This window comes from Psittacula echo, assembly GCF_963264785.1.
Source record: "Psittacula echo genome assembly, chromosome: 11".
Lineage (NCBI taxonomy): Eukaryota > Metazoa > Chordata > Aves > Psittaciformes > Psittacidae > Psittacula > Psittacula echo.
Window position 1 is genome coordinate 11,487,915 of NC_137746.1, and position 12,468 is coordinate 11,500,382.

The following is a 12,468-nucleotide window of genomic DNA, read 5'->3' on the forward strand; positions in this document are numbered from 1 at the left end:
TACCAAATTCTGTGTTGGCTGCATGCTATTACATCTAGTTTGCAAAACTGAATAGCAATTCAGGTCATAAAGAAGTTGAAATGCTACAGAACTAAGCAGCAGCAATGCTGATCTTTAAGGTACAACTGAAGCCATGCCCTGCAGAAGCAAAGCTGGGCTGGGAGGCAAGTAGAGACTAGGTGGTAAGACATCTGGCTTCCCTTCTCTCTGCTGCTGACATCCCCTGTGAGGTCTCTGATAGATCATTTACCAACTTTTTTGCATGAATTTTGGGTTTTCTTTTCACCTGTGCAAAAATCTCACAGCAAAGGGAACAATAAAGCAGAAAACTCTTGTGCTTTTATTCTGTGCCATGTGGGGCCTGGATTAGTTTGTTCTTAGGATTGTCTGAGCACCCTGGGGAGGATGAGATGCCATTCCTGCTTGTTCCCTGTGGTTCTGCTGCCTTCAGAACATGCCAAGATATTTGCATTAAGAGGTCCAGACAGAAGCTCTTCACCCTAGCAGAGACAGTGTATGACCTCAAGGGACACTACAGTTTTACACATGACAAAAAAAATCCTTGTTCAGTCTTAGAAGAAAGTGGCTGTGCTTTGTCTTTTACATTTTACACAACACAATGATATGGAAAACCATGCAGGCAGAGTCGAGTCTCTCAAATGTACCTGCAGTGGCTGCTGCTCTGCCTGGGCTTGGGTGGTATGTGTGCAGAAGGAGGTAAGCAAGGCCTGTGCCATGGTGCAGGGATATTCCTACCCTGCAGTGCCTTTACCAGTGCCCATTTCCCTGTGGCTGCAGGTACGAGACCAGCATCAACAACTGTCCCCTGAGTTCTCCCTGCTTTACCTTTGGGCAGCATCTGTAACGGTTGTGGAGCAGAACCAGACAGAGCAGAGGGAACCCCTGGCTCACTCACGCTCTTCTCACCCAGAGCTTATGTTTACCTCACTGCCCCTGGCATGAGCTGGATCTTTCCCAGAGGGCAGAGCACTGCAGAACAGCCCCGTCCCGCGCTGTCCCCTGCCAGCCTGCTGCGGGCTCGCACATGGAGCAGTGCCCTGAGGGTGAAGGGCAGCGGCTGACACCGCCTACGGGAGCGGTTTAGGGGTGGAACCTGGGATGGAGGAGTAGATCAGGGCAAAGCGAAAGGACTGTCAGCCTTTGGGCTGGGTCAGTGACTGGGTACGGTGCCGAGCACCACTGCGTAGTTTCGTTTCTCGCAGACCGGCCAAGGCGTCATGTCTGCTGCCACGGCAAGAACTGGGGAAGAATCCGGGGGGGGTGCCTGCATGGAGGATGAGCTCAGCTGCCCCATCTGCCTGTGTCTGTACAGGAACCCAGTGCTGCTGAGCTGCGGTCACAGCTTCTGCAAACACTGCATCAAGAAGGCGCTTGATGGCCAGCAGCAATCCAAGGCCTCTTACTCCTGCCCCATATGCAAGCATCAGCTGGGGCCCATCCTGGAGTTGCAGAAGAATTTCCAGCTGTGCAGCATTGTGGAGGCATTTATGGCTACTTCCGAAGAGCAACAGGGCTTGAGCTCTGCAGGGGAGAAGGAGGAAGTGGTTCCCTGTGACTTCTGCCTGGATCCTCCGAAGCCGGCGGTGCAGACCTGCCTGGCCTGCGACGTGTCTCTGTGCCAGGCCCATGTGAACAAACACAACACCAAGGCTTCCTACAAGGACCATGTCCTGGTGGAGGTGGGTGCAGGCGCTGCCGTGGAGGAGAGGAGGTGCCTGGAGCATGGCAGGCTGCTGGAGTTGTATTGCCAGGACGAGGGGCAAAACATCTGCACGCTCTGCTCCATCGCGGCGCACCATAAGGGCCACAGCATCATCACGCTGAAGGAGGCCTACGACAAGAGGCTGGTAAGGGGATCTCCTCTCCCCACGGTCCCTGCAGGGTTTGCTCCAAGCTCCTGACCTGGAGGAGAAAGGGGGGAAGCCACAGGAAGGGCAACAAGGCTTTCTTGGTCTGGAAGAGAGACAGGGTGCGAGGGCTGGAATTTGCTTTTCATTTCCTCCCTTGTGTTGCCAGAGCAGCCTGGCAAGCTCAGCTGAGGCAGTAGAGCAGAGACGGATATTTGGGACTGACCAAACCCTGCAGTATATGGTGACATGGGACAGCGAGCAAGAGGCAGGGCTTTGCTGTCCTGCACTGCTCCGCTGAGTACCCGTGGTGCGCTGTCCATGCAGCTACAGACTGCCACTCACACAGCATTCCTGGCTGGGATTGAAACGTATTCCTGTAGGGATTAAGAAGTCTCTTCCTCCACAGAGCCCACTTCCCAACTTTGGGTTGGGAAACAGGTCTGCCCACTCCAGGTGCTTCCCTCCATCTCCCTCCTCCCTCTGCCCTGATTTTGCAGAGCGAGTGTCCCAATGGAGACATGGGGGCTCGATGTCCTTGCCTTTGAATCCAGCTCCTTCTATGAAATGCTCAGAAATCAGCTGAGACTGAGGAGGTGAAATGCATTTGCTACACTCGCTCACTGCCTTGCATTTGGAATGTTGGGACTCAACATAGAGCCCAAGCAAAACACCCTGCAGGGACCCAGCGTGTGGCCAGGAAATGCCTGGCTCGCTCTGGACCTCAGGACATGTCCCAGCCTCTGCAGGGATTAGCAGGAAGCATCCTTTGCACTTGTAGGTATTGCAAACTAACTTTCTCCCCTAAGTTACATACAACAAGTTCAGGGCTGCCAAACAGAAGTGGGCTGTGTACGACAGCAGTTATTTCCTTCATCCCTGGAGCAGGTAAAGGAGCAAAACTACCCTGTCTATGGGGGAGTCATCCACAGGGTAAGCTGAGATCACAGCTGCATGTTCCTGTTGGGTTTGTGTTTGGTTTCTTTAACAAACAAACAAATGAACTCCCAGAACAATCAGGGTTATGGGGAACGCAGCTCTTCAGAAGGCATCATAAAAGGGTTTTGGTGCAATAAATGTCAGTCAAATTTCCTCAAGAAATGATGTCTTTCATTCTGTTAGGATGAACTCTCAGACCTCCTGACAGGACTGCAGGAACGTAAAACAGCTTTAGCTACTGCCCTAGGAGAGCTTCAGAAAGGCGAGAATCAGCTCAAGGTTGGTATCCAGATCATCACTAATTCAGAGCATTTTTCCTCCACAGTTTCCCAGCAGGAAGTGATGGCAGCTCTACTGCTAGAAGCGGATTCATAGAAATAGTCCAAAATAGGGAAAACTGTGGTATAAGAAACTGCCAGAAGCCAACCTTTCTCACAGCCTCCCAGCATAGTTCTAGAGGAGGAACCAGCTGGGAGACTCCACCATTTCTTGTGGCTGCACAGGCCAGGTTGCAGGACTGGCAGACCACAGACTGCACATCACTATGGGGTTTCTTTAAAGTTTTCTATCTGCTTAAGTGAAAGAAAACCAATTTGAGTTTACAAGTGGAATTTTCGGTGCGTGCCGATACAGTTCTCACATTGCTACCTGGATTGTATCTGATTTTGTTACTGTATCAGGATTAATATTCATAACCCTCTGTTTAGTCAAGTAGTCTAAGCAAATGCTTATTGTCCACATCTTCCTAAATCCTATGCAAAGGCCAGATAAAATCCTAAGTAATTAACAGAGACACTAAGCTGAAATGAGCCAGTGCACCATTCTGAGCAAGTGCACCATTTTCTCATCTGTTCATTTAGACCAACACAGTAACAGTGACTTTTCAGCTGCAAAAGCTGTTTGAAGAGATGAAGACAGCAATAATTGAGAAAGAGAAGACGATCCTGGGTGACATTCAGTCCAATGAGAAAAAACAACTGGCAGATATTACCAAAGTGAAGCAGAAAATGGAACAGAAGAGAGATGAGGCTGCACAGCATCTTCAGTCTTTGCAGAAGATGAGAGAGCAACCAGATATGTTCCTCTTTGTCAAAGTAAGCCGTGGTATTCTGCTTTTCTTTATGAATATGCCTGTTTCTCAGCCAGGTGCCTTGTCTGGAAATCACACCAACGATTGTTTTTTCTTTCTTTTGGCAATCCTATTTGCAGGAATTTAAGCAGGCCAAGGACAGGTATGTTCCACCTGAAAACACTTTCTTCTTTGCAAAAATATGGTGTTGATAACTGGGATCAAACCCCACCGTCTGTGCCCCTCTGTCCTGGCACCCTGTGCTGCAAAGCTGCTCCCTGCTCCAGCTGAGCCAGAGGGCACCATGTCCACACAATTAATGCGAATGAAGAGGTATCTGCCTGCCGTTCAGTGGTCCATTTCAGTTTCCTTGGCAGCTACATGGCTGCTGGGTTCTGATGAAAACCACTGACTTGTATTACCAGAATAACATTTTTATCACAGATGAAGCCCATAGGGTTCAGTTCACAGCAGCACTCCTGGGTGTGTATTGGTGACACTCCTGCACCTAAGTCCCAGTAAACAGCCCTCACTGCAAAGGTAACTGGCTCATTCCCCGCTGAGTTTTGCTTCTGCTTGTGGGCAAGCTTAATAGCAAGACGTATTTATTATCCCTTCCCTTGAAAGTGATACATGTAATTTCTAACTTATCACTTCCTAATTGATGCCTGGGTGTCAGGCTCTAATTCAATGGCACAAAACCACACCAACAGTAAGTTGCAGATCCACAAGAGATTTTGCTGCAGCACTGAAGTGCCCAACTGCATGAAGAGCCAGCTCAAACACGTAGCTGGATTTGAAGATGTCGTCTTTATAACTTGTAAAAATTAAAGCTGAGTTTGAACTTGGATTGTAAGGATAACTTTGAATCACTGTGTACCTAGGGGCTGTGCTGGCAGCGGCACAATCCATTACTCACAGCTGTGCCACAAGTCAGAATCTAGCCTGTGGGATCAAAGTCATTTTCCAGAAGCCTGGACACCATTTAATATGTTTGGCATTTTCCTTCTATCATGACGGCGGTTGTGCTAGAACAGTAAGAGCCTGCCTGCAGCAGGTCAGAGCACTGTTGGCACAAGGGTAGTAGCAAAATGCCTCCCCCTTTCTCATTTCCAGCATTTGAAAATTCCCATTCAAGTTTGGAAAGCAAAAGTCATTGCCAAATATACAAATATAACAATTGCAACTCACTTAACGTTATCAGAGAGCTGCTTACTTCGTACTTCATGTTGCCAAAGCACCCTTCTCTTTGTAGAGTCCTTTCTAACGAAGGAGTTTGTTAACTTTTAATGCTAAATGGTTTTCCTTGGTGAAATGACTGACTGTGCTCTAGGATTGAAAGTAAGCATTTCAGCATCAGCACGATGGACGTGATGGTGGTGCAGCTGGACGAGGCCACGATTAACTGGTATCAACAGTTAACTTGGAACTTCATGACACGCCTGGACTCAGCGCTGCAAACCCTGCAGGGTGAGTGATCTGACCCCAAGCGGAAAGCAACAAGCGATGGGTGGCTGACGGGCACTGAATGGTGGCATGTGAGTGCTCTTGAGGGGGCTGACAAGGATTCCAATGAGATCTTGGGACTACCAAAGAGAGGAGGGCAAAGAGGACAGAAAAACTTGTTTCTGGGGATAACAAGGAAGAGGTCCACTCCTAACTAGCATAAGGCCAGCTCCTTTTCATTTATCCACTCCCATCCCCACCTAGTCTGTCCCCAGCCATGAGATTTGAATGCATTACTTGCTTTGTAAAACACTCTTCTTGATCTTTCTTAGGTGAACTCGCCAAACAAATTCGGTGGAACAGGTAAATCCTTTTCTTTACTTACAAAAATGTTCCCTGCAAATTTTTCCAGCAGTTATTCATTTAAGGACTGTGTGGCCTGTGCTCCTCTGCATCGATCTCAAGGAGAGCAGAGTCTAGAAGGCTGTCCCTCATCTCAAAAAGGGGAATCTGTTACTTCATTATTAGCAGGATGTGATTTGTGTTTTACAAAGCACTAACATTCAACCCTGTTTCTTTACAGTGAAGCTTCAGATACTGATACTCTGCAAAATGTAAGTGTTCAAAAAATACTAGTTATTCCTCAGGACTCTCGCCTTGGGCTGAGGCTTGCAGAGAAAATCTCTCACCTGAAAATGTGACTGGCATTTTGTTGCATGCCTCTCCTCTCCTGGCCAGCAGGCGAGCAGCCCCAGAAACACTTCCCAAATCTGCAGTGGCAGAAATCTCTGGGAACTCACCAGAGAAATCATTTCTCTTGAGCCTGAGGGAGAGACTGGGTTTGCAGCACTCAGTAAAAGCCTGAGCCTGCCCGAGGGAAGGACTGTGGAGGGGTTCCCACCAACTGAGCAGGAGCTGGAGCAAACCCAGTGCCTGAAAGGATCCCCAGACAATTCCAAATACTGCAGGAGATACTAAATCTGTAAACAGCATTTCTCCTCAGGCAGCCCTAGCTCAGTGCTCAAATAGATTTCAGTGGTGCATCTTTTCTACAAGCTTGTTTGAAGAGATGTTATTTAGAAGTTATTTGAAAGATTTTTTTACATATATTTTTATTTGCTGCAACTAACCCCACCTTGTTTGGCTTTTTTCCCCACTAACTGAATTAGCTTATAAAATATGGAGTGCACAAGCGGCACAAGAAGCAGGTAAGCGATTAAATGGAGTTTTAGTTATGCAGCACAGCTTAACCATACAGTTGTTTTCATTTAGAATTATGGAATTGATTAGATTGGAAAAAATCCCTTTAAGATCAAGTCCAACCGCTAACCCTGCACTGCCAAGCCCACCACTAAACCATGTCCCCAAGTGTCACATCTAGACATCTGTTAAATACCTCCAGGGATGGTGACTGCACCACTTCCCTGGGCAGCCTGATCCAGTGCCTGATAACCCTTTTGCTGAAGAAATATTTCCTAATATCCAGTCTAAACCTTCCCTGGCACAACTTGAGGCCATTTCCTCTTTTCCTATCTCTTGATAACTGGGAGAAGAGATGGACTTTGCTACATCCTCCTTTCAAGTAGTTGTAGAGAGCAGTAAGGTTTCCCTGAGCCTCCTTTTCTCCAGACTAAACAACCCCACTTCCCTCAGCTGCTCCTCATAAGACTTGTGCTTTAGACCCTTCACCACTAAACATAATGCCAGCCTCAAATTTAGAGGTATATTTTTAAATCAGTGTACATGGCCATTTATTCGTCTTGTGAGCTCAATCATCTACAGACATATTAATGCCTGTGTTCTATACAGAACCAGACAGCTACTTAAAACAGGGGAGGGAGAAGAAATATTTTTCTGAGGAAATGCAATGCTGTACTTGAAAGCAACTTATCAAATATGTTATTAACATAGCAATAAAATACTACTTTATTAGTACAGTAAGTGAAGCTTTTCAATCTTGTGTATTCCAGCAGCACAAACGGCACTGGGAAGCCCACTATACTTTGAAAGGCAGACCACAGGGTCTGGGTCTCACAGACCTGCTGGGAAGAGACGGGAATTCCTGAGATCATCTAGTTCAAACCCCCTGTACAACACAGGGGTACCGAGAGCAGGTTACACAGGATTGCGTCCAGGTGCATCTGAGGAGGAGGCATGAACTACATGGATTGTCCCAATTTATCCTGAAGTAAGAGAGATGGAAAGAAAAAGTTAAATATTGTCAAAATGTCCTCTAACCATGGGGACCTGCCAAGTGTCTTGACCTCCCCTGCATGCTTGCTTTGAAAGCAATTCTGTAGCATATGCAGATTGAGAAAAGAAGTGCTAAGAATTAACACGAACATAAGAAAATCTCCACCTGCTGCTGGCTTCCAAACTGTGAACTATATAATCTCATAGTACTAATGAAACTTGTGTACTATTAATGATGTCTATTACTACTATTATTACTACTATTAATACTGTCATTATGTGGTTAGATAACCAAAGAAATGACTAAAGATACCGATAAGCAAGGCTGGCTGATTTTATACCGTCGCTGGAAATTAATTGTTGAGAGCACTGTTTGCAGATGGCTGCAGTAGAAAACTGTTCAGGACCATGCTGCCAATTTAACACAAATGATCTTTGTGGCAAATAATTACTTATCTTTGTATGAGTCAGCCTCCAAGCCACATTTTAACACTTCTACAGAGCGCACGAAGAGCCATGCAAAATACCACAGTCACTAGTGTATGAAGGTGCTTTGCTGGCCACATCTCCATGTGTACAGATGTTATTTTTTAATCAAGCACATGCTGCGTGTTCCAGATGTAGCCCTTATTTCACACACCAACTCCACAGAAGGATTTCAGGGACACTGCCAGGCAGGTAGGTGCACTCCTTGTTGCTGCAGGCTGCTCTGTTCCTAGCTGTGGTTCAGATCCAACATATACGTTCACAACCTGGGTGTTTTTTCTCCAAATGATAAAAATATTCTACTGCAAACCAGGGTTGCCAACATAAGCATTTTTAAGAAATAAAGGCTAAAGTTCAGGGCACTTCCATATAAGTTAGGATTCATGGCTATAACTCTATTCTGTCACGTGATAATCTACATATACCTAATTACAGAGATTAAAAGCAATAAACTCAGCAAAATCCATCTCAGATTTAGAGTAACACCTCCCTTCGTGGTTTAAATGGTCTCACCAAGCTGTAATGGATCCGCAGCCCTTGCTCTGCCGCACACATCAATTGTCAGTGTAACAGAAAACGCGTGGCCAAATTTGGGGAGCTCAGCAGTAGCTCAAGGTGACTTTGCAAGTATTCCCTACTGCTCAAAGCCAGGGAGACATGAAGGACAGCTGCTCTCAAACACTCAGATGAGGCAAAAAGAATGAGCCTGTCCTTTGGCACTTTTATGACGTGGGCTCCTCTCTGGCTGCAAGGTAGTTATTTCATTCTAAGTGAAGGAGCCATGACCAGGCAATGTAGTTCAGTGCTGCTGCTGCAGGCAGCAAGTTATTGCACTGCTGCAAATCACTACAGAGAGTCAGAGATTTACTCAAGGATGGTATTTTAAGTCACACTCCCATCCTACGCTGAGGACACTTGGGAAATGTCAGCACTTCTGTAGCCCTTTCTAAACCATCGGTTTAGCATTTCCTCAATGCAACCTGCATTACAAACGTATCCCTGTGCCTCCAGCTACAGACTGCTGTGGGTGAACTGGAACACCACTCTCACCTTCACTAGATGAGGGACAGGGTGGCTGGCAGCTGTCCTCACCAGCGTGTTCCTAGATGTACGACTACCCCCATGCCTGAACGAGATTTTAACTTTTTAACGCCATTTCTGATGGTCTTTAAGAAGCAATGATGATACTTTCTTTTCCCAGGGAGGATGAGGTACTGATTTCACCTTTCCTCCAACGCCATCAGCCATCAGCCATCAGCTGCCAGAATCTCTAAGCCCCTCGTAGAAATGTCTGTGATCTGTTCAGAGGAAGGTCCTCCCAGCAACCTTCGCCACAGACAAACATCCGGTTCTCACGAACGGAGTTACATTCCCAAGAGCCTCTCAGAAGGGCTGGGAGCAGTCGAGAAGGGAGTATGTCTGCAGCAGGCTGGGTCAGGCTGTTTGTGCCCTCACAAGAGCTCTGCAGCCCTCCTAGACAGTTGTAATGCTGCCTTTGAAGCGTCAATCACACATAATGCAGTATTGCGCTAAAGCTGAAGTACTCAGCATAACTAAAACCCAGGACCAATGGGACTTATTGACCAAAGCAGAGACAATAATTGGATGGCTGGAACTTGCCTACCATCTAATTTGGAGGGAAAAGTGCAGGTAGCTCTTCACTGCTAGGCTTATCGGACTCAGATTTGGGGCTGATGTAAATACTTGCCCAAACGTAGTAAAAGAAGGTGGCTATTGTAGGCAAAATTAATGTGATTCAGGAGATAAGGACTTTATAATTGCTGCTAGAGGGCAAAAGCAAAGGGTTTCATTTCTAGTAGATTGGAAAAAATACATTTTCTAATACTGCTGCAGGCTCAAAAAGCTTTTGGATGAAAATTAATATCTAGGAAGGTGGATTTGCTGAGTTAGATACTAAGCTGATGGTGCAGTTTATTTTCCCCATACATTTGCCTGCTACAATATTAGCAAAGATAGACTCCTCTGAATTTGACACTTGTTGTAATATTCCATGCATTAGCCTTGAGGAAGCAAAGAGAGGCTGAAGACAAGATGAAAGCAATGTAAGAAAACACACTGGAGCCCAGCAATTATTTAATCAAGCCTTCTAAACCACAATACCACTCTGAAAATGCTAACACCTAATTAGTTTTTGACTCTAGAAGACAATATTAGACCATGGCATATACTGAAAGCGTAATAATTCTGTACAGATATTAGTGCAGAACACTCTTTCTTGAGAGGAATGTAATTGTGAGACACATAGTCCTGAGATATGGACCAACCTTATTTCTTTTGGATACCTTTATGGCTTAAGTATTTTGATTACCTAAGGACTCTGATTCATTGCACCTTTCATTATTTATGCTCTCTTCCCTCCATTCACTTTATTTTTACTTGGCATTTGTCTCATCTTTGATAGAAATCTTTAGAGGGTTTCCATTCTTGAAGCTCTAGGTTTAGAGGGGAGGAGAGTGAAGTAGGTGTTTTATGGCTCTTTTTTTTTTTGCTTTTGCCAAGCATTGCATGGTGTGGCTGAATGTATGAAATAAAGTCAAGTTATACATCAAATGTATGAATAAAATGCATCTCAAAAGCTAGGGCAGGCCTCTCTGTCTTACTGTGATGGGTTTACTTACTGTGATGGGTAAGTCAGACATGCCACATCTAAACCTTTATGCATCTGACCCTAGGGCCTGCTAAGACCAGCAGGTTAGATACCAAACCCCAGGGGTAGGTACTGCTTTGATTTTACACACCAGACACTGCAGGAGGTCTTGAGGAAGGTGGTCGTAAGGCCTCTGATTGCTCCCCACAAAAGCTCAAGTTCAAGAAGCTCAAGGTAGCTTAATATTACTTCTGGTTTGTCCTTATTTCCTGCCTATTAACATTTGCCTGGGTGACCAAACAAGCTGCCCGCACGGGGAGGCAGATGAGTACAGGCTCCGATACATGGACAGATCCCATTTCCTAGTCATCAAGCTAGGCAGTTCCCATCTTCTCCATCTCCAAACCTCATGCAACACTTTGCAAATGCAGACCCAAATCTCAGGGCATGGCAAGCTGCACAAGGAGGGAAGGACAAGGACGGAAAAGAACACGTGTTTAACTGCTTTCAGCATAGCCCATTTGTCCTACCATGGAGCTGGCAGGACTGAGGCAGTGGGCAGGGAGGGAGTAGGAGGACATGACTGAAAGCAGGAGGCTCCTCACAAAAGGCTGGGAGCCACATGGCATAAACCAGCTGAGAGCTGGGGGAAATGCCTTTATCTGCTGCGAGATGAAGCAGAGCTGGAAGCCTGGGAAGGACTGAGAAGAGCCATTGCAGAGGGGTTTTATTGATGGAGCAGAGGGCGATGATAACGCTGTCCTGCGCAGCCCCTAGAGCTCTCTGCTGGAGGACCAGGGCACAGTGGGGCTGTACGAGAACTGCTGGGTAAGAGGCGAGGCAGGAGGGAATCCCTGGCTGCGAGGAGCTGGGATGCACAGGAGTATGTGCCCAGGGGAACAAAACGGAGCATTTTTCCACAATTATTTTGTATTCTGATGAAATGGCCTCTGCGGAGTTGCTGTTCTAAAGGTAACGGGGCAATGTGGAGAACGGAGCAGCAGGTCTGACAGGCAGACTGAGTGGGACAGGCAGATGGCACATGTGTTTGTGTGTCAGCAAGCCCCAGCTCGCCGTTCCTTGGCACGAGATTCTGGAGCATGAGGAACCCCAGAGGCACATTTCTCCAAGGCCAAAGGTCCCCTCAGTGCAGAAATACATTAACCACAAAACGTAATGTACATCAAGAAGAGGAAAGCAGTTGAAGTTAAATGACAGAGTTATCTTAAATATTTACGTGTATTTTTTCCCCCTTTTTAAAAAAACAGCATACAGTAAAAATTAAAAATAACAATAGCAGTGAAAGAAAAAAATAATAGCAGTGATTCTGAAAAATTAGTGCTTGGGAAATTTTTTAATATCATGTTACTTGTGCTCCAAGAAGATATTATTTCCCCTTTTGTTCCATGAAGATATGAGGTATTTGATGATCCAGGTTTTTCCACGGCCAGTGCCTCTAGAACAATGAAAATGCTGTGACACTCGTTGCTCAGTTTTGAGGGTTTTTATCAGATTTGTGCAAGGTCCCTACACAGAAGGCTCCTCTTAATGCTTTCGACACAGATCTCACTCCTCACAAGGATTCGCTCTGGTAGTCTTTGAGTCACCATGCACTTAAAACTCAGTTAAAACTCATGCGGAAGTCTCTAAGAGGACTGGGAAGTCAGAGCCACTGGTGCTGGGTAACCAGGGGACAGCGAGTGAGCTCTTTTACTTCCTTTGCAACTTGCCTGTGCTACTTACCACGGGTTAAACACTTGTGGAGGGGGTACGTGTTTGCCTACAACTGGAAATATTACGTATTTCTACAGCAAGATTTATGGCACTTGTCTGACACCGGAAGAACGAGCAGGAATTCT

General features: G+C 46.2%; 1 protein-coding gene across 2 annotated transcripts; it reads left to right on the forward strand.

The window, feature by feature from the left end:
- The first annotated feature begins 1,198 nt into the window (after positions 1-1,198).
- Positions 1,199-10,687, forward strand: LOC308226105 (E3 ubiquitin/ISG15 ligase TRIM25-like). Of its 2 annotated transcripts, XM_080627512.1 has the most exons (9): positions 1,199-1,868; positions 2,991-3,086; positions 3,668-3,901; positions 4,017-4,039; positions 5,210-5,346; positions 5,655-5,685; positions 5,906-5,936; positions 6,492-6,530; positions 7,293-10,687. In XM_080627512.1, the coding sequence occupies exons 1-9, from the start codon at positions 1,239-1,241 to the stop codon at positions 7,386-7,388; spliced, it is 1,317 nt and encodes a 438-aa protein (XP_080483638.1). In that variant the 5' UTR covers positions 1,199-1,238; the 3' UTR covers positions 7,389-10,687. The 2 variants fall into 2 exon arrangements, with proteins under 2 accessions (XP_080483638.1, XP_080483639.1); XM_080627513.1 differs by lacking the exon at positions 6,492-6,530.
- Positions 10,688-12,468: the final 1,781 nt, after the last annotated feature.

Coding starts and splice junctions, on each gene's coding strand:
- LOC308226105 (XM_080627512.1), top strand. CDS start 1,239: ATGTCTGCTGCCACGGCAAGAACTGGGGAAGAATCCGGGGGGGGTGCC. Junction 1,869..2,990: donor AGGCCTACGACAAGAGGCTG/GTAAGGGGATCT, acceptor TCATTCTGTTAG/GATGAACTCTCAGACCTCCT. Junction 4,040..5,209: donor TTTAAGCAGGCCAAGGACAG/GTATGTTCCACC, acceptor ACTGTGCTCTAG/GATTGAAAGTAAGCATTTCA.